General features: G+C 35.5%; 1 protein-coding gene across 1 annotated transcript; it reads right to left on the bottom strand.

Annotated features, from left to right (window-relative positions):
- Positions 1-19,675: 19,675 nt before the first annotated feature.
- LOC149544913 (uncharacterized) lies at positions 19,676-22,366 on the bottom strand. The gene has a single exon (XM_089795456.1). The coding sequence runs from the start codon at positions 22,230-22,232 to the stop codon at positions 20,634-20,636; it is 1,599 nt and encodes a 532-aa protein (XP_089651582.1). The 5' UTR covers positions 22,233-22,366; the 3' UTR covers positions 19,676-20,633.
- Between the last annotated feature and the right edge of the window lie 782 nt (positions 22,367-23,148).

Here is a 23,148-nt window from a genome sequence, read left to right as displayed (position 1 = left end):
TGGTGAACAAGGTAAAGAAAAAATTCCTTCCTACCGATTACCAAGTTAGCTTGCTGAGAAAGATGCAAAATTTGAGACAAAGATACATGAGTGTGAAGGAGTATACTAAGGAATTCTATAGATTGGACATTAGATATGGACATGCGGATGATGATGTTCAGAAAATTGCAAGGTACATAAATGGATTGAAATTTGGATTTCAAGATGAAATAAGTTTTGTGAAGTTTGAAAGTGTTGAAGAAGCATACAATATGCCCTAAAGGCTAAGGAGATCTTGACAAAGAAGCATGAACAAAGATAAAGAGATAGAGGTGGTAGATTCTAGAGAGGCAGAGGTAGATCTTTTGGTGAAGGTGGTAGATCTAACAATTTTGTATAGGATAAAGGAAAATATGAGTTGAAGAATGATGAAAAAGGAAAGATCAAATGGAAGAGTGGTAATTCTTACTGAGGAGGTACTAATTCTTACTGAAGAGGTAATTCTTATTTTAGAGGTGGATTTCATGGTAGTTGTTTCAGATGTGGTAAAGATGGATATAGATCTTTTCAATGTAGATTCCCTAAAAGTGGGCAAGGTAACAAAAATGTTGTGATTCAAGGAGATGATGAGGGTTCACCAAGTGGACCTAAGTCTAGAGAAAATATGATGGTGAGAAAAACCTTATGTAATAAGGGAAGTGATGAGGAACCTATTTTAAGGAGAAGTCCTTTCAAGACTAGATGTAAGATGGATGAAAAATGCTGCAAGGTGATCATTAATAGTGGAAGTTCAACAAATTTAGCTTTAGAAGAGTTGGTTACAAAGTTGTAGTTGTAGAGGCTAAAACATCCCAAACCTTTTCATGTTTCATGGATCATAGATGAGCATAAGATATTGGTAAGTGAGCAATGCCTTGTGAAGTTCAAAATTGGACTTTACTTTAATGAAGTTTCGTGTGATATTATGCCCATGGATTGTTGTCATATTTTGTTTGGCAGACCTTGGCGATATGATAGATATGTTGTGCATGATGGAAAATTGAATCAATATACTCTTTGGGTAAATGGGAAGAAGCAAAAATTGTTGCCTTTGATTGAAAGTATACTTGAGGTTAGTTGCACTACAATAAAAGTTTGCATGGTTAATGGGAAACTATTTGAAAAGAAAATGAAAAAGAATCAAGTTTCTTTGGCTATAATTCCAAAGAAACCAAGTTGTATTCATAGTACCGAAGCACCATAAAATAGTGTTAACCGAGTGCTAGTCAGTGGTGACCGAGGGATAACTAATAGTGATAGATGAGTACTAGTAGAAATTATAGAATTGTTGAATGAGTATAAGGATATTTTTTCTGATGATATTATTGATGGTTTACCTCTAGTAATAAGCATGAGTCATTGTATAGATCTGATTCCTAGAGTTAATTTGTCAAACAAAGCACCATATAGATTGACACCTACAGAGAATGAAGAACATAATAGACAAGTGCATGAGTTGTTGTAGAAAGGTTTGATCAAAGAAATTTTGAGTCCATGTGTTGTACCTATTATATTAGCACCTAAAAAGAATGGAGAATGGAGAATGTGTATTGATTCTAGAGCTATTAACAAGATCACAGTGAAATATAGGTTTCCTATGCTGAGGACAGATGACATAATGGATTGTTTGAGTAGAGCAAAGTATTTTACCAAATTTGATTTGAAGAGTGGCTATCATTAGACTAGAATTAGAGAAGGTGATGAATGCAAGACTACTTTTAACACAAAAGATGGTTTGTACGAATGGTTGGTTATGCCTTTTGATTCGACTAATGCACCTAGTACTTTCATGAGGTTGATGAATGAAGTTTTGAAAAGATTTTTGGGTAAATTTGTAATTTTTTATTTGGATGATATTCTGATATTTAGTAAGACTAAGGAAGAAAATCTTGAACATATTAGACAAGTATTGTAAAGGTTGAAAGAGGAAAAGTTGTAGATTAATCTAAAAAAGTGTTCTTTTATGCAAGAGGAGATTGTGTATTTGGGATTTTTGATTTTAGTTGATGGATTGAAGATGGATCTTGAGAAGTTTAAAGAAATTTTGGAATGGCCTACACCTGAGAATGTGGGTGAGGTAAGATCATTTCATGGTTTGGCTTGTTTTTTTAGAAAGTTTATAAAGAATTTTAGTTTTTTTTGTAATGCTATGACTGAAACAATGAGGAGAGATAAAAATGAATTCAAGTGGACACATGGAGCTGATAAGAGTTTTGAGACTTTGAGACAAAAGGTTGCTAAATTACCTATATTGGTTTTGCCTAATTTCAACAAAGTATTTCAAGTTGAATGTGATGTAAGTGGTAATGTAATAGGAGCTATATTAAGTCAAGAAGCTAAGTCTATTGCTTTCTTTAGTGAAAAGTTGAATGATGCTAAAAGGAAGTATTCTTTGTATGATCAAGAATTTTATGTTATTACCCAAGCTTTGAAGAAGTGGAGACATTATATGATTCCTAAGGAGTTTTTGTTGTATACCGATCATAAAGCTTTACAATACTTGTGAACTCAACATAAATTGAATCAAAGACACATGAAGTAGGTTGAGTACTTGCAGACCTATGACCTATGGCCAAGCTTTGATACCTATGACCTATGACTTGAGTACTTGAAGGGGGTCAAAAGTTGACCTATGACCCCTTTCGACCCATTACATGAAGATATATTAGAATCATTCTTATGGGTCAAAGGGGGTCATAGGTTGACATATGACCACCTTTGACCCATTACATGAAGACATATGTCTGTAGGGGTCCTAAGACTCCTAGGGACATATTAGAATCGTTGTTAAGGGTCTAAGGGGGTCATAGGATGACCTATGACCCCCTTTGACCCATTACATGAATACATATGTCCCTAGGGGTCCTAGGACCCCTAGCGACATATTAGAATCAATTTTATGGGTCGAAGACATATGTCCCTAGAGGTCTTAGGACCCCTAGCGACATATTAGAATTGTTGTTATGGGTCTAAGAGGGTCATAAGATGACCTATGACCCCCTTCAACTTATTACATAATGACCTATGTCCGTAGGGGTCCTAAGACCCCTAGGGACATATTAGAATCATTGTTATGGGTCGAGGGGGGTCATAGGTTGACCTATGAACCCCTTCAACCTATTAGATGATGACATATGTCGTTAGGGGTCCTAGGACCCCTAGGGACATATTATAATCGTTCTTATGTGTCAAAGGGGGTCATAGGTTGACCTATGACCCCTTTCGACCAATTACATGATGATATATCTCCCTAGGGGTTCTAGGACCCCTAGGGACATATTATAATTGTTCTTATGGGTCAAAGGGGGTCATAGAATGACCTATGACTGCTTTCGATCCGGTACATGATGACATATGTCCCTAGGGGTCCTAGGACCCCTAGGGACATATTAGAATTGTTCTTATGGGTTGAAGGTGGTCATAGGTTGACCTATGACCCCCTTCGACCCATTACATGGCGACATATGTCCCTATGGGTCCTAGGACCCCTAGGGACATATTATAATCATTCTTATGGGTCGAATGGACCTATGACCCCCTACGACCCATTACATGATGACATATGTCCCTAGGGGTCCTAAGACCCCTAGGTTCTTATGGGTCAAAGGAGGTCATAGATATGATGACATATTAGAATCATTCTTATGGGTCAAAGGGAGTCATAGGTCTTTGACCCATTACATGATGACATATGTCCTTAGGTGTCCTAAGGCCCCTATGGACATATTAGAATCGTTCTTGTGGGTCAAAGGGGGCCATAGGTTGACCTATCACCCCCTTCAACCCTTTACATGATGAGATTTGTCCCTAGGGGTCCTAGGAACCCTAGGGACATATTATAATCATTCTTATTGTTCGAACAGGTTCATAGGTTGACCTATGACCCTGTTTGACCCATTACATGATGACATATGTCCCTAATATATTAGAATCAATCTTATGGCTCAGAGGGGATCATAGGTTTACCTATGACCCCCTTTGACCCATTACATGATGACATATGTCCCTAGGGGTTCTATGACCCCTAGAGACATATTAGAATCATTCTTATGGGTTGAAGGGGGTCATAAGATGATCTATGACTCCCTTCGACCCATTACATGATGACGTTTGTCTATAGAGGTCATAAGGCCCCTAGGGATATGTTAGAATTGTTCATATGGGTCGAAGAGTTTTATAAGTTGACCTATGACCCCGTTTGACCCATTACATGATGCCATATGTCCCTAGGGGTCTAGGGCCCTTAGGGACATATTAGAATCATTCTTATGGGTCAAAGGGGTTCATAGGATGACCTATGACCCCCTTCAACCCATTACATGATGACATATGTCCCTTTGGGTCCTAGGACCCCTAGGGACATATTTGAATCATTCTTATTGGTCAAAGGGGGTCATAGGTCCTTCAACCCATTACATGATGACATATGTCCCTAGGGGTCTTAGGACCCCTAGGGATATATTAGAATCATTCTTATGGGTCAAAGGGTGTCATAGGTTGACCTATGACCCCCTTCGACCCATTACATGATGACATATGTCCCTAGGGCTCCTAGGATCCCTGAGGACATATTAGAATCATTCTTATGTGTTGAACGAGGTCATAGGGTGACCTATGACCCCCTTTAGCCCATTACATGATGACATTTGTCCCTAGGGGTCGGACCCCTAGGGACATATTAGAATTATTATTATGCGTCGAAAGTGGTGATAGGTTGATGTATGACTCCCTTCAACCTATTACATGATGACATATGTCCTTAGGGGTCCTAGGGCCCCTAGGGACATATTAGAATCTTTCTTATGGGTCAAAGGGGGTCATAGGTCCCTTCGACCCATTACATGATGATATATGTCCCTAGTGGTCCTAAGACTTCTAGAGACATATTACAATCATTCTTGTGGGTCCAAGGGGGTCATAGGTTGACCTATTACTTCTTTTGACCCATTACATGATGACATACGTCCCTAGGGTCCTAGGACCCCTAAGGACATATTAGAGTCATTCTTATGGGTCAATGGGGGTCATAGGTTGACCTATGGCTCCCTTCAACCCATTACATGATGACATATGTCCCTAGAGATCCTAGGACTATTAAAGACATATTAGAATCTTTCTTATGGGTTGAAGCGGTTCATAGGTTGACCTATGACCCTGTTTGACCCATTACATGATGACATATGTCCCTAGGGGTCCCCTAGGGACATATTCAAATCATTCTTATGGGTCGAAGGGGGTCATATGACCACGTTTGACCCATTACATGACAACATATGTCCCTATGGGTCCTAGGACCCCTAGGGACATATTAGAATCATTCTTATGGGTCAAAGGGGGTCATAGGGTGACCTATGAAACCCTTCGACCCATTACCTGATGACATATGTCCCTAGGGGTTCTAGGACTCCTAGGGACATATTAGAATCGTTCTTATTGGTCAAAAGGGGTGATAGGGTGACCTATGATCCCCTTCGACCCATTACTTGACAACATATGTCTGTAGGGGTCCTAGGACCCCTAGGGACATATTAGAATTGTTCTTATGGGTCTTAGGGGGTCATAGGTTTCGACGCATTACATGTCAATATGATATTTAATAGTTATATTATATTGAATATTTTAATATAATAATAATATATTATTAGATTATATAACAATAATAATCATATATGTTACTAGATTATAGATTTAATAATAATATATATCATATATATCACTATATTATATTTAAAACTATATTATATTTGATAATAATAATCATATATATATTAGTATAATGTAATAATAATTATAATATTAATGTTCACACATTCACAAAATATATAATTTCTTCTATAATTGTCTAAAATTATTGTTTTATGTTTATTTCCCTTTAAACTTGTCTCCCTCCAAATTTAAAATTTAAAAAATTTTGTCTTTTGAAATTTTCCTCCAAAAACAAATGGGAGCTCACCAAGCCATATTGGATATTCAATGTCAAATGGCCTGGTATTTACCAAGCCTGCCCAGTCAACCCAAAAAATGTGTTTGAGGAGGGTTTGAGTGATACTTAGACTTTGGGTAGCCATCTGACAATGTTATTTTGATCAAAATTGAATGAAATGAATTTTTTTTTTTAATATCACTCTCAAGATTCCATTGGTATAATTGTTGTCAAATTCCGAGTTTGATAAGTATGTATTAGTTAATTATCAATGAAGATTATTATAAAGTGTTGATTGACATACTGATTGAAAAATAGCTATAACTTTCAAACGGTCTAACATTTTTTAAATCTAAAAGTTGCGTCACATTCTATGCTTTGCCTAGTATAAGAAAAATAAAAAAATAATTTAAATTGGTAAAATTTTCTATTAGTTAAGGTGGTCAGACATGGGAGTTTTTTTTGAAAAAAGTTTTGGTAGAAAATTCATATTTAATTATTTATTTGGAAAAAAAATCAAAAAATATGTGTTGCATCCGAGCATAAGTCTACCTTTTATATCTATAATTATATTAAAAAAAATTATCATTTGATTTTGATTAAGGTGGTCAGACATACACCTACTTTTTATTTTCGCCTTAAAATTTTCATAGTACTGCATTGAAATCCAAACTTTTGACCAATCAATTATTTTTTTCTCCTTATAAGGCCTAGTATTTTAGAAACTAAATTCAATTTCCTATAGATTATTTTCTTACAACTTTTTCATATAAAGTCCATAATCACTTTAAAATTATGTGTCAAGTTAACATAACCCTAATTTGCTAATTTTTCACTGCCACTTAAGGCCATAGTTTGGTACACCATGATCCTGCACATACCCCATACCTCAACCATACATTCTACCCTTAGAATACCAATAAGAGAAATGTACCCACTGCATGGACAATCACTACTAGTCTTTCAGGAAGCGATTAGATATGTGAAATACCTCCTTTTTGATGAATTTAGCTTCATAGGGCCAAAATTGCATTTGAAAATAGATAGTAGATTGTGTTGGTTATGATTGAAAAGATCTTTGAATAAAGATTGGAATTGGTAAAGAATGCTTTCAATCATTTTTTTTTTCATTAATGTCAAACTTTCTACTTGGAGGAATGACAATTGCTTAAGTGATCCAACTACTATCAATTGGTTGATTGACAAGGAGGACGAAATCAATAAGATGTAACTAGAGCACCTAGAGAAAGATTGAAGTTATGATGTTGTAATGAAGTATAAGGATCAGCTAAGCCATTGATGAAATAGTGTATTGATGACATACTCTTAGACAAAGAGGATGGACACACTAAGACACATCAAAGATGTAAGGATTAACTCAGTCATTTGTAAAGCCTAACTAAGTTCATTTGAGAGAGCCAAGTAAGCTAGTTAGAGCCGAAAAATTCTTAGTTGAAGCCGAGAAAGTTCAACTTCAGTGTGTGCTAAGAAATCTTTCAGGTGTCGAGTAACTCAGGATTGTTCAAGTGCCGATTAACTCAGGAAAGTCTTCAAGTATCGACAAAAGAAGAAATGCTACAGGTGCCGAGTGCTAGTAAAATAACTGTAGAAATTGAGTAACATAGATGTTTCCGAGCATCAACAAAAGTAGTAGAAGCCAAGTAATCTAGTTAGTGTCGAGCATTAGTAATCTAATGATGTCGAGTTGGTGCATTACTTGTTAAGTCAAAAGATTTGCCAGATCAGTTACGATAAGTTTGGTACATTGAATTTTGTGAATTAGTTTGATGATAAGGATGATGAGTAGATATCAAAAAAATTTATGCAAACCATGCAAACCAATTCAAGGAAAATGCTGATGGATTTATCATGAAGTTTCTAGAAGAAATAGTTTGGAGGGAAAACAAGGTCATTTTCTTAGATCAATTCAAATTGATGAGTGGGAAGATTTAAGCAGGAAACGAAGAACATAATTTATTTATAAGGAGTTGTAGGTCAGAGATCAAAGATAGAGAAAGATGGTCATAAGTGTGGTCGAGTGAAGAAGCCAAGAGAAGGTTAAGTGTGAAGTGTCAAGAAGAGGACACAGTGAGGAGCAGAGCATCAAGACTTTGAGTTGATCAAGTGACCATAGAGTGAATTGGCATAATGAGTGGAAGAACTCAAGGAGATAGATCTTGAAGGGTGAACAAGCTATCATCATTGCAAGGAAGAAAAAGCCAAGCAAAGGAAGGAACTAAAGAAGTGATCTGAAATTTGCAAGGTTAGAGTTGCAATCTTTATTAGGTCAAAACCTTTCTAATACTTTCTTACCATTATATTAGACATTGAAATCTTACATTGCTAGGTTAGCTTAATAGCTAAGTGGATAAGCCTCAGGAAAAGGATAGAAGATCCCCAGGAGAAGGATAAGAGATCCTTAGGATAAGGATAGAAGATCCTTAGAGAGGGATAAAAGATTCTTTTGAGTAGGTGACTGTAAATCCCATGGACTTGGGTGGGCCTAACAGATCTATGTAAATCCTTTAGCAAGGTGGCATTCCAAGTTGAATGTTCTTAAGTCCTCTAACATGGCACACTCCTAATGAGGTGTAGAAATCCTTTAACAGGGTCACATTTAATAGTGTGTTGTAGCCTTTAATAGGGCGGGCCTTTCACAGGGAAAACTATTAGAAGTGGTTGAAATTAATTGTGCAATTATTTTGTGAGTGTCATCCCCACCCGAGTTTTACCTTCTTATTCCTAGAGGGTTTCTATGTTACCAAAATCTCAAGTGTTATGAGGTGATGCATTTTTACTTTTTATAGTTGTTTAATGTTCAATTTCATGCATGATAATTTCAATTATATGTCACTATGGATTTGACAAGAAAGTAAAAGGACTGTACTTCTGATTCACCCCTACTTTATTGAAAATTTTGTGTTGGACATTATTGGACCTTGAATAACTGATTCACCCCCCCCCTTAGTTATTCTAAAATAATTCTAACAATTGGTATCAAAGCCCACTACTGATTTTTTTTAAGGTACTAGCAGCAAGAAGATCAAGATGTCCAAGAGAGAAGTTCCCAAGCTAAACAAAGACAACTTTGTTGCATGGAAAAGTTTGATGAAGCTACACCTTAAATTAATAGGTGACTATGCACAGAATTCAATCATAGTTGACCATGTAGACCCTGTAGGACCCCTCACTACAGAAGACATGAGCAAGAAGAAGGAGCACAATCAAGCGATGTTAGAGATTGCTTCAGCACTAAGCTATGCCGAGTATGATGACATCAAAGGATGTGGTACTACACATCAGATGTGGAAAACATTATCAAGAATCTATGGAGGAGATGATAATGTTAAGAGATCCAAAAGAGAGAGCCTAAGAGGAACGTTTGATGATATGAAAATGGAAGAAGGAGAGAATGCTGCTCAATACGATGCAAGGATGAAAAAAGTCGTAAGTTCCATAAGATGCCTAGGAGGACAATTATCAGAAGAAATAGTATGTAGCAAATACTTGAGAAATTTGCTTTCTATCTATGCTATAAGAGTATCAGCCATCCAAGAGCTAAGGTGTGTACCAGGAAACACATTGTCATTTGAAGGAATAATTGGAAGACTCATTGCCTTTGAGCTATCCAACTTTGACAACTACAAGACAAAAAAAATTGAATCTGCATTCAAAGCCAAGATGACAATAAAAGACAACGAAGAGGTGCAAACAAAGAAAAAGAGTGGAAAAGGAAAGTATGTATCTAGTGACAGTAGCACTGATGAAGATGATGTAGACCAATTGGAGACATTACTAGCAAGAAGATTTCATAGAGGAAGAGGCAAATTCAAAGGTAAGCTGCCAATCATATGTTTCAATTGTAATGAAGTTGGTCACATTGCAGCCAGATGCACACAAAAGAAAAATTGTAAGGATGGAGGCAACCTCAAGAACAAGAAAGAGGACAACAAGGACTACAGAGGTAAAGGAAAAAGATACTAAATTGTTGAAGAAGACTCTGATAAGAATGATGATGAAGAAGTTTATGTAGCTATGAAAGATGAATCAGATGAAGATGAAGCAACTACCCTGGTAACCTACATGAACAAGAATAAAAAATGGATCATATATAGCGGATGCTCTCATCACATAACTGGAGATAAAAGTAAGTTCATTACCTTTATTCAATATGAAGGAAGTAGTGTTAGATTTGGTAACAATGCACCATGTCAGATCAAAGGGAAAGGTAGTATCAAGCTTACTAAAAAGTTATCATGTGATAATGCATACTATGCTGAAGGCCTGAATTATAACTTGTTAAGTGTCTCATAGTTAGGCAACATAGGGTGCAAGGTTGAATTTTAAAATAGAGTTGCTAAGATCTATGATTCTCAAAGAAGTCTAATAGGAAAAGGTGACCAGACTAGGAGTAATTTTTTCTACCTAGACATGGAAGATGCTTCTTGTCTCATTGTTCAAATTGATGATGTATGGTTATGGCACAATAGGTTATGTCATGTAAATTTTGACAATTTGATAAGCATTGGCAAAAAGAAGAAAGTTAGAGGTCTACCAAAGTTGAAGAATTCTGATAACACCATGTGCAAATAATGCCAACTAGGGAAGATGATCAAGTCAACCTTCAAAAGCAAGGCATATACTTCTATTAAAGTATTGGAGCTAGTTCATATTGACTTGTGTGGTCCTATTGAAGTGCAAAGCTACAAAGGTGACAGTTACATAATGCTATTTGTAGATGACTATTCAAGGATGATGACAGTCATGTTCTTGAAACAAAAATCAGATGCATTCCAAATGTTCAAGTGGTATTTGGCCAAAGTTGAGAAAGAAACTGGAAAGAGCCTAAAATGTCTTAGATCTGATAGAGGAGGCAAATTTACATAAGAGCATTTGAAGAATTCTATAATGAAAGAGGAATCAAAAGGCAGACATTAGCACCTAGGACTCCACCTTAGAATGGTATAGCAGAAAGAAGGAATAAATCATTTATTGACTGTGCTAGGACCTTAATGATGGAAAAAAAATATTGCACTCAAGTACTGGAGAGAAGCTATAAGTACTATAGTTTACACACTCAACAGAGTTCAAGTCAAAAAAGGTATAAATGCAACACCCTCTAAATTATGGTATGGGCATTCTCCTAATGTAAAACATTTCAAAATATTTGGATGCAAATGTTATATATATAAAGAGTCTAGAAATGGAAAGTTTGTTGAAAAGAGTGAGGAAGACACATTTCTTGGTTATTCTACTAGAAGCAAAGCTTATAAGTGCTTGAATGTTAACACTAACAAAGTAGTAGAAAGCACAAATGTGAAATTTGATGAACTTGCAGAAGTTCAAAGTGTTGAAAATACCAAGAAAGTAGAAGAATACAAGACCTTTGTATACTTTTATGAAGGTATGCCTAATAATGGTGAAGTTGCAACTTAGAATGACAATCAACAATAAAATCTAGTATCTACAGAATCACAGATAGTTGATGCCGAGTAGTAGACACATTCAAAAGCTAAGCTGCAGAATATAGAGAATGTTCATTTAGATTCTGAGAATAGCCAACATGAAGGAAATGAACAAATACCTAATGAAAGTATGCATGAGGATTCAGATTCTGAAAGAGACAATATGCAAACAAGGAAAGAACCAGTATTGGCAAAGTACATAAGAAGACATCATCTTGTAGACCAGATTATTGGAGACAAAGAAGCTAGACCAATGACAAGGAATAGACTTAGAAATGAAACATGCTTGCTCAGCAGAATGGAACCAAGAATAGTAAGAGAAGCCATACAAGATGATGATTGGTACATTACTATGAAAGAAGAGATAGAACAAATTGAAAAGAACAAGACATGGACCTTAGCCCCAAGACCAGCTAATAAGAATGTGATTGGAACCAAGTGGATGTTCAGAAACAAGGTAGATGAAAATGGTGAAATCACAAGGAACAAGGCAAGACTAGTCTGCAAAGGATATGCACAAGAAGAAGGACTAGACTATGGAGAAACTTTTGCTCTAGTTGCCAGAATGGAAGGAGTAAGGACCTTACTAGCATATGCAGCCATCAAAGGATTAAAAGTCTATCAAATGGATGTTAAGTCCACATTTTTGAATGGTATACTTGAAGAGGAAGTCTACATAGAGCAACCAGAAGGCTTTGTTGATGAAAATAACAAAAAGAAGGTATGCAAATTGCATAAGGCTCTATATGGATTAAAGCAAGCACTTAGAGCTTGGTATGAGAGACTTCACAAGTATCTCGTGAAAATAGGATTTGAAAGAACAGATAATAACAGTAATATGTACATCAAATCAGAAGAAGGTAAGGATATCCTTGTGTCTGAAATCTTTGTGGATGACATAATTTTTGGAGGAAAGGAAGCACTTTGCAAAAGTTTTGCTGACAAAATGAAACATGAGTTTGAGATGTCTATGTTTGGAGAAATAAAGTTCTTTGTTGGATTGTAAGCATATAAACTAAAACATGGTATATTCATGACACAATCAAAGTACATCAAAGAGATACTCAAGACATTTGGATTGGAAGACTCCAAACCTATCAGCACACCAATGGCAACAGGACATAAGCTATCCAAAAATGATGAATCAGTAGAAGTCAATCAAATAATGTATAGATTCATGATTGGAAAACTACAATATGTTGTACATAGTAGACTAGACATAGCATTAGTAGTTGGAATAGTGGCTAGATTCTCTGTTAATCCTAGAGAAAATCATCTCATGGCAGTCAAAAGGATAATAAGGTATCTCAAAGGAACTAATGATTTTGGCCTATACTACAAAAAGAATGAGAAGTTTGAGCTGAATGCCTACACAGATGTAGATTGGGGAACAAACATTGATGATAGAAAAAGTACAAGTGGAGGAGAACTATTCTTAGGAAAAAGGCTAGTCTCCTAGACTAGTAAGAAAAAAGCATGCACATCATAGTCCACTGTAGAGTAGAATATGTGGTAGCAAAAATCAATTGCACAAACATTGTGTGGCTTAAACATCTATTGGAGGGAATGAAGGAAGAGGTAACCAAACCTGTGATGCTGTATTGTGATAATACAAGTGCTATAAACATATCCAGGAATCTACTAATGCATGCAAAAATGAAGTATATTGTAATCAAGTATCACTATGTCAGAGAATTGGTAGAAGAAAAACAAGTGAAGATGGAGTACACTCACACAAAGGAACAAATTTCAGATATCTTCACCAAACCATTGCCCAAGGATGCTTATGAATATCTTAGAGGCAAGTTGGGGGTAAAACCCCTAACACAAGTAGTCTAAAGCAACAAAGAAGTTGTCCTACATCAACAGGAGTAGATCATCAAAAGCATGATGCAAAGGTTATTAATAGGAGCAGAAATTCCAGATCAGTCACAAGCATGGTGATAGAGGAAAAACACATGAGATGCAAAGCTTACATTAAGCATGTTGAAGATGCTACACCTTTGGCATTTATGTCAAAGAGGGAGATTTATGAGAAACTGATCAATAAAAGGTAAGAGGGAGATGTATGAGATGTATGAGACCAAATAAAGAGAAATGAAAGAGGGAGACTCATAAGAGATTAAGAAACTGATCAGCAAGCAGCTATGAAGGAAGGATCAAGAATACAGAGTAAGGATGCAACAATTAAGAGGGAGAAGGAAAACAAAGGATTAAAGGATTCAGTTTGTATTAGCAAAAGAGGGAGGCTTGATACAAAAAGGAAGATCATGGAAGATATGTAATGACAACAAGTTTTCTATTCGGTATACAATTTTAGTGGTAACTAAGTTGATCAACTTAATCAATTGATCAGTTTGGTTTGTCATCAATGCCAAAGAGGAGATTGTTGGTAATGATTGAAAAGATCTTTGAATAAAGATTGGAATTGGTAAAGAATGCTTTCAATCATTTTTTTGTTATAATGTCAAACTTGCTACTTGCAAGAATGACAATTGCTTAAGTGATCCAACTACTATCAATTGGTTGATTGACAAGGAGGAGGCAATTAATAAGATGTAACTAGAGCACCTAGAGAAAGGTTGAAGTTATGATGTTGTAATGAAGTATAAGGATCAGCTAAGCCATTGATGAAATAGTGTATTGATGATATACTCTTAGACACAGAGGATGGACACACTAAGACCCATCAAAGATGTAAGGTTTAAATAAGTCATTTGCAAAGCCTAACTAAGTTCATTTGAGAGAGTCAAGCAAGCTAGTTAGAGCCAAGCAAATTCTTAGTTGAAGTCGATCAAGTTCAACTTCAGTGTGCGTCGAGCAATCCTTCAGGTGCCGAGTAACTCAGGATTGTTCAAGTGCCGAGTAACTCAGGAAAGTCTTCAAGTTTCAAGCAAAGCAAAAAAGCTACAGGTGTTGAGCACGAATAAAATAACAATAGAAGCCGAGTAACATAGAAGGTGCCGAGCATCAGCAAAAGTAGTAGAAGCCGAGTAATCTAGTTAGTGTCGAGCATTAGTAATCCAATAATGCCAAGTTGTTGCATTATTTTCTAAGACAAAAGATTTGCCAAATCAGTTACGATAAGTTCGGTACATTGAATTTTCTGAATTAGCTAGATGATAAGGATGATGAGTAGATGTCATAGATTTTTATGGAAACCATGCAAACCAATTCAAGGAAAATGCTGATGGATTTATCATGAAGTTTCTAGAAGAAACAATTTGGAGGGAAAACAATGTCATTTTCTTAGATCAATTCAAATTGATGAGCAGGAAGATTTGAGCAGGAAATGAAGAACATAATTTTTTTATAAGGAGTTACAGGTCAGAGATCAAAGATAGAGAAAGATGGTCATAAGTGTGGTCGGGTGAAGAAGCCAAGAGAAGGCTACGTGTGAAGTATCAAGAAGAGGACACAGTGAGGAGTAGAGCATCAAGACTCTGAGTTGATCAAGTGACCATAGAGTGAATTGGCATAATGAGTGGAAGAACTCAAGGAGATAAATCTTGAAGGGTGAACAAACTGTCAGCATTGCAAGGAAGAAAAAGCCAAGTGATCTAAAATTTGGAAGGTTAGAGTTGAAATTTTTATCAGGTCAAAACCTTTCTAATACTTTCTAACCATTGTATTAGACATTGAAATCCTACATTGCTAGGTTAGCTTAACAGCTAGGTGGATAAGCCTCAGGAAAAGGATAGAAGATCACTAGGAGAAGGATAAGAGATCCTTAGGAGAAGGATAGAAGATCCTTAGAGAGGGATAAAATATTCTTTTGAGTAGGTGAATGTAAATCCCATGGACTTGGGTGGGCCTAACAGCTCTATGTAAATCCTTTAGCAGGGTGGCATTCCAAGTTGAATGTTCTTAAGTCCTTTAAAAGGGCACACTCCTAATAGGGTGTAGAAATCTTTTAACAGGGTCACATTTAACAGTGTATTGTAGCCTTTAATAGGGCAGGCCTTTAATAAGGAAAACCATCAGAAGTGGTTGAAATCAATTGCGCAGTTATTTTGTGAGTGTCATCCCCACCTCAGTTTTACCTTCATATTTCTAGAGGGTTTCTAGGTTACGAAAATCTCAAGTGTTATGAGGTGATGCATGTTTACTTTTCGTAGTTGTTTAATGTTCAATTGCATGCATGATAATTTCAGTTATATGTCACTATGGATTTGACAAGAAAGTAAAAGGACTGTACTTTTGATTCACCCCTGCTTTATTGAAAATTTTGTGTTGGACATTATTGGACCTTGAATAACTGATTCACCCCCCCTCTCAGTTATTATAATAGATTGTGTGAGGAATTCCCCCATTAATAAAAAAAAATGCTTCGGTGGTACATCTATAATTCTTGTTGGTGACTTAGCACAACTACCACCTGTCATGAATAAACCAATATATGCATCAAACTCAAATGAAAAATACATTTTGGATAAATTTACAAATGTTATCACATTGACAACCATATTTTGTCAACAATGTGACACTCAAGCTTAAATCGACTTTCATCGCATGTTGTACAACATGCGAAATGTAGATTCAACTAAACAAGATTGGGAATTACTTATGCAACATACAAATAAAATAATATCTATTTTTGAACAAAGAGTATTTGATCAGTCAATGCACCTTTAATCTAAAAATAATTTAGTCACAATACACAATCAAAAAATGCTTAAATTACTCAGTCTTCTTGTTGCACTTAGTATTGCAGTAAAAGCATACTTACAACCAAACCTCAATAGTGATGTCAATCAACTTCCAAAAGAACTATTGCTATGTAAAGGCCAACAAATAATGTTAACAACAAACTTTTGGATTCAAATGGGCCTTGTAAATGGATCACTTGGGGAGGTGGTAGATATTGTGTACACACCTAGTTGTAAGCCCCCTAACCTACCTCTATATGTAGTTGTCATATTTGATAAACTATATAATGGCCCACCTTGGGACCAAGGTGACCCAAATAGTTTACCTATAACATCTATAACTTTAGGTAATTATAGATAGATCCCACTATCTATGTCATGGGCACTCACCATACACAAATCTCAAAGGTTAACACTTCAACGAACAACAAATGATATTGGTACAACAGAATGACAATGTTTGATTTGACAACTATATCAAAAGTTAAAACACTCGACAACCTGTGTATAGAGCCACCATTCTCCTTTGATCAATATGCAAGAACGAAAGATAATCTATATATCATTATCAGAAAAAAGAAAAGAAAAGTAAGAGTCTTGATTGCAACAACTCTCCCTATAGAGTGGATAGGTAACAAATATAGTACTTGTCTTTAATTTATATGACTGTGTGTGTTTACTTCATCAATTTTTTAATTGGCTACATTTATGCATTTCAATATCATCATTCACTAATGTAACAAGTTGTTGTATTATAGGTATGGTGAAAAGATACCATATATTGTTACTTGTATTCCCTACTCATAACTCACTTTGTAATTTCAAATGTTATAGTTTATTTATGTGATTTGCTAAGAACTCCAAAGGAGGCACACTGGCCTTGTATTCAATTGCATCGTGAAGATAAAGGAGACACATTTGCTATGTTGGATGGGAAAACATGTCATCTTTGGATAGGTCATTGATGGCATATGCTATTTTAGCAGATGCACCTCCAAGCCCGTTGTTGTTAATAATTGCAAGAACACCATAGTTCTCTAGCCTCCATGTGCATTACACTCTCGACATCTATTATGTTTATGTATGATGAAATTGAATATAAATATGTGTTCTTTGTGGAGAAATTGTTGGTATCATTCTTTGGCTACACGACTTTAATTGCATATATGTTACTTGTATCCACTAATCATAACTCACTTTGTAATTACAAATATTGTAGTTTATTTATGTGATTTTTTTAACATTGTACTTTAATATTTTATCTTCACATGTACATTTTCGGGTAAGAAAAAAATGAATGTCAAACTCAATGAAGTGTTCTTTATGCGATGTCTATACACATACTATCATTCATCATAATTTTTAATTTAAAATAAATAAATAAAAATAATTGTATTCTAATTTATTTTGATTTGTAAGATATCAAACAAACACTCGTGAATGCAAATTTTGAAATAAAGTAACTAATTCCTTTCTTGGATTTTTTTGTTTTTTGTTTTCAATAGTTCTTATATGAATATAATTGTATGAGTGTAGCTATCTAGAATTGATTTGTTAGTTATGTCAAAATAACAACTTTCAACCTGGTTTGTTGTTGTTTATATTTCTGAATCTTATACAGGCTACCATCTTGGCGTATATTAGTTATGCTAAGGTTGTGAAGCGCAGTTTTTTCTTCCAACTCAGCGTATAAAAAGCTCTGCATAGAATAGGTTTCTTTGTGAAGCGTTTTGATAAACAGTTCGTACCTTGTCAATTTCCTTTCATATCTTGAATGTCCGTGCGTACATTTTGTGAGTTCAGTACTCTGTCAAACAGTTTGCTTGCCTTGTTTTGTTGCTTTGAGAGCATTCTTTCAAACAATTCATGCGATGTTCAGTTTTATATGATAAAAACAACATTTCAAGCGGCATCTCGATTCTGCATTTTGCCAAATAGTTGGCATCATGATATTTGTGAATTCTGCTAAATACAGTGACATTGTTTTTGGACTAAAAAACGATTCTGAGATTTGTTCAACTCAGAATCCTGAGAAACTTAAGAAGTTTTTAATTTTTTTCAAATCCGCTAACAGGGAAAACATGATTTAAAAGAAAATTAAAAAAATCAGTTTGTAGTTTCTATGCAGAGCCTGAAAAAGCACTATAAAATCCCAAGAAAAGACTATATCTGTATTCATTTCCAGTCGGAGTGTCAGAATAATGTTTATTTATTCAGTGGTAGGAATGTATTACTTCATAAAGCTTCTAGCAATATGTAAATTAAAAATATATAGAAATTTCTTACTCTTTATGCTGTTGTTTTTTTAATTAGTTCATCACGAAAAAGTTAAAAAGAAAACCTGAAAAATACAGTAAAATCAAAGTGGTTAGTACAGGCGAGGAAAATGGAGTGGTGAGGATTTTTTTACACCAATGAAAAACAGGAAGCTTGTGGAAAAAGTATGTTGATGTGCCAAATCATCCTCAAACAAATTAAAAGAAATGTATTAAAGACGCGTGGATTTTATATCATTCAGTCACCAAAGCGCAATGCCTTGTTTCAAATAGACATATTACCTTAACAATTTAAGTGATAACAAAAATTTATAGAATCTAACATCAATTTGAAAATTCATTTTAGAGTGATAACCAAAATTTATAGAATCTAACATCAATTTGAAAATTCATTTTAGAGTGATAACCAAAATTTATAGAATCTAACATCAATTTGAAAATTCATTTTAGAGTGATAACCTGAGAAGAGGATTGGGCTAAAAGGAAGCGCCACACACGACCGCATCCCTTTCTACAGTTGGACATTTTGTGAGATTATGAGAGAAATAAAATAGAATAAAAAATTATCTGTTGTATATAGATTCATAAAAACAGTTGCTGAAGTCATGACAAGCAACTCACCTCAATCCCTCTACAATCTCCTTTCCTTATATCTAAAGCCATCCAGAAATATTTCTATACTATGCAAATTATTTTCATTGAAAACATTGTGACCAATGCAACTGCCCCAGTAGACATGAATGCAAAATGTAGAAGCATAGATGCACATGAACCACCTATTCTTGCAATCTCCCTACAATTAGAAAAGAAGCAACAATAGAATAAAGAAAGGTAGATAGATAGTCCGGTTGAAGAGTGTTCTTGGTAGATGCATACATCTTTGCAAAATGTGGAAGGATAGACAAGACACAAGGACCAGTCCATAAATGCCATCTGAAAGCAACTAGAACTTATGAAAAAACATACAAAATCTATAACTCTTCTGAGTCGCAAGGAAATAAGAATTTATATTCACTTTAAGATTACCTCAATATAATACAGCAATGCAAAACTCATCATAGTAATATCCACTTTCCTGCAACAAATATTATGCACACCAGTCATAGAGAGGAGAAAAGTAGCAGTGAAGAAATTTGTATTAATTTCATAGTCCTTGCACTTCCATTACAAACACGTTGGTCAGTATCAGTCCTTGACCAGAGAGAAATAGATAGCAAAAACAATCCAACTATTAGAGCATAGCACAGACACAGGAGAGTAAATGACTTTACTCAATCCAAAAAAATTGTTCAAGTATATGAACAATCCTTACAATAGTTCTTAGAAATAATAATATGAATACCTTTAGAAAACTATATTATATTTATCTTGATTAACATCAATAGAAAATATAAATCTTTCATATTGTCAAATTATAAAGCTGAGGAAGAAAGAATTTCAAGACCAAGTCAACTCCCTTGAAGTATATATGCCCCCATTTCCTTTTCCATACAATAAGACCACTGCTGCAAAACCTGCTCCGAATGATAGTCCAACTCCAATCCAATACCACACACTTTCATTGCTCTGCTTTTCTTCATTAATAAAAGTAGAAATAGGAGGACCTGGAGCGAATTCTGGCTACGGATATTTCTTTGCAAGTGGACATCCCTATAAATTTGAATTATTTAAATATGATAAATTTGTGAATGTTGCCATGTGTCCTCTTTGTGGTATACTTCCTGAAAGATTGTTGTTGGAAAAGTCGAGGGCTCCCAAATAACTCAAAGAACCAAGATATGGAATGTGTCCTGAAAAGTTATTTCTTAAAAAGTCTAATGATTACAACCAACTCAATTGTATAGCATTTGGAATGGTACCATTTAGATTATTCATAGAAAGGTTGAGCACCTTCAACCCCTTTAACTTTCCCAGTGAAAAAGGAACATTCCCCTCTAATTGATTGTTTGAGAGATCAATAGACACCATATTGGAAAATATATATGCATATTCCTCATCTCTGCCTTTAGAATCCATTTTCAATCCATTTGTATGTGTACTGGGCATATAGCACTGAACTGTTGATTGGATAAGTTACCAAGCTAAATTCCTAGTGCAGTTCTACTATCATTGCTTGTAAATTGAAAATGTCATGTGATATGAACTCTGACAGGGGATTTGAGGAAAGGTCCAAAATTTGAAGTTATTCTGGCCACACAATTTCTGCAGGAACACTACCTTCAAAATTATTCCTCCTCATTGCTAGCACTCGCAGCCTCAAATTATTTCCTATTGACTTTGGAATCTGACTTTTTAATAAATTTTACCCAACATCCAAAATAATCAATTGTGAATATTTTGATATGGAGGAAGGGAGTGATCCACTCACCTTGTTATTCCTAATCACAAGTGACTGCAACTCACTTAGCTTATCGAATTCGGATGGCATCCTTCCTGTCAAATTATTATCCCCCAAATTCAAGACTCTATGTTGTGAACAACTTGCTATCGTCGGAGGGATTATTCCATTGAAATGGTTATTTGCTAGATTTAATATTTCCAGTGCACAAGCACCCTGGAAAATTGGAGGAATAGTTCCCGTCATTGAATTGTCATTGAGCAACAAAGTGCGTATACCAGATGGCCAAGTTGATAGCATCTGTCCATTCAAGGCATTGTATGACACATCCAAGACCTTCAAGTCATTCCAAGCTGAAGTGTTTAGCAATAGGCTACCTTGCAGTTGATTTCTTGTCAGATTGATGTATTGAAGCCTTGTATTTAATAGCCAAGTTGGAATTTCTCCAACAAGATTGTTGTCAGCTAACTCCAACTGTTGAAGTGAGAATTGAGTAGAAATCCATGATGGAATTGGACCATCAATCTTGCACGATCTCATATATAAGCTCTTCAACTGAAACAAGGGAAACCAGGCGGGGCTGGAATTAAATACACAATTGGAGAAGCTCATATATGTTAATTTGCTAAGATTCTGAAAGAAAGCCTCTGAAATAATCTGACCACCATTGAAAGTGAGAGAGAGCGATTCAAGTGAAGACAACTTTGGAAATGAGTTCCTAAAACTGAGTGCGTTTCCCTCGGCATAGAGTTTTTCAAGTAAGAACAACTTTGAAAATGTTGGGGGAAGAGTTCCATTTAACTTGTTGTAAGAAAGATCCAAGTAAAGCAGTGAAGATAGATCACCTAAAGACTCCGGAATACAACCGCTCAACTGATTCAGTGACAGATCTAAGCTGTTTAAAGAAGAGAGATTAGAGAGGGAAGGCGGAATGGTTCCTGTGAGTTGATTACTTGAAAGACGTAACCACTTTAGAGAAAATACATTTCCGAAGGACAATGGAATGTTCCCACTCAAACTATTACCACTTAAATCTAGTTTCATGAGAGAAGACATGTTTCCAAAGGACAATGGAATGTTCCCACTCAAAGTATTACCAGGCAAATCTAAATCTTCGAGAGAAGACATGTTTCCAATGGTTTGTGGAATGTTCCCAGCCAACCTATTAACAGATAAATCTAGTTTTTTGAGGGAAGAGAGTTTACCAATGCAGTCAGGAATGGTACCTGTTAATCCATTGCCATAGAGGTCTAAGTATTCAAGAGAAGTGAGGGTGCACAAGCTCTCGGATATGAAACCTCCACTGCCATCTAAGTGAATGTAAAGAGAGAGTACATGATGGGTGTCCGTATCATCACAGTAAATGCCGTCCCACGTGCTGCAGCAATCAACTCCCTCCTCCCACGATGTCAGATTGGTGCCGTAGAGACCAGAGGAGTAATTGAGGGCTGCCTTGAATTGAAGGAGGGCTTGTCGTTCCCTGTCAAGACATGCGCTGCAGAAACAGAGAAGAAACAGGGGAGTAAGAATAACAAGAACGGTAAACACAAATGACTGAGCCATGAGGGTGAATTGGGAGGGGTAGGACACGGGAAGAGATTAAGAAGGAGAAGAGGTGCAACAGACAATTTATGTAAGAACTAACACAGAATTTTCGTAGGGACATGCCAAGTCAAATCAGTCTTTGAAAGACAAAATATAGGAGTTCTGGTTTCTGGGTTAGATTGTGTGCAGTTTTTTTAATCATCAACGTTTCGGATCATACTACATGATCCATCATCATTTTTTGTTCTTCTTGTTCTCTGGCATCCTGATGATGGATCATGTAGTATGATCCGAAACGTTGATGATTAAAAAAACTGCACACAATCTAACCCAGAAACCAGAACTTTATGCATGGATTGTGGAAATCTCATTGATCAGACAAAATATAATCCCCCTACAAGATTGCACTATCTGATAAGGCATTTATTTCTTTAGTTGAAATTGGAAATAAAGTTGATGTTAAAAGCAAATCGTGGAAATATGTTACAGTTGTAAAGACGTCTGAAATGAAGACAACCAGAAATTTCGATGCAATTACTCACAGAGACTTCGCAGAAATAGTTTAGTATTCGCTGGATTTACAATTAAAAAAATCGCATTGACCTCGAGTCAAAAAAAAAAAAAAAGGAATAAAAAATTATTTAACTGAAATCCTCCAGTCAATAAAAGTAATAAATAATTATTTAACTGAAGTCATAAAGACTAAATGGGAAAGGACAATTAAATAATTAAAGTTGGCAAATTGTGTTGACCTCCAGTCAAAACAGGAGTAAAAAATTATTTAAGTGACTAAATGGCAAATGACAATTAAATAGTCAAAGTTGGCAAATAGGATTGACCTCCAGTCAAAGAAGGAATAAAAAATTATTTAACTGAAGTTACAAAGACTAAATGGAAAATTACAATTAAATAGTCAAAGTTGGCTTATTATTAG

The sequence above is a fragment of the Cupressus sempervirens genome, chromosome 8, assembly GCF_028749045.1.
Source record: "Cupressus sempervirens isolate cs-2001-9-10 chromosome 8, ASM2874904v1, whole genome shotgun sequence".
In the NCBI taxonomy this organism is placed as follows: Eukaryota; Viridiplantae; Streptophyta; class Pinopsida; order Cupressales; family Cupressaceae; genus Cupressus; species Cupressus sempervirens.
This window is presented reverse-complemented; position numbering and strand designations above follow the sequence as displayed.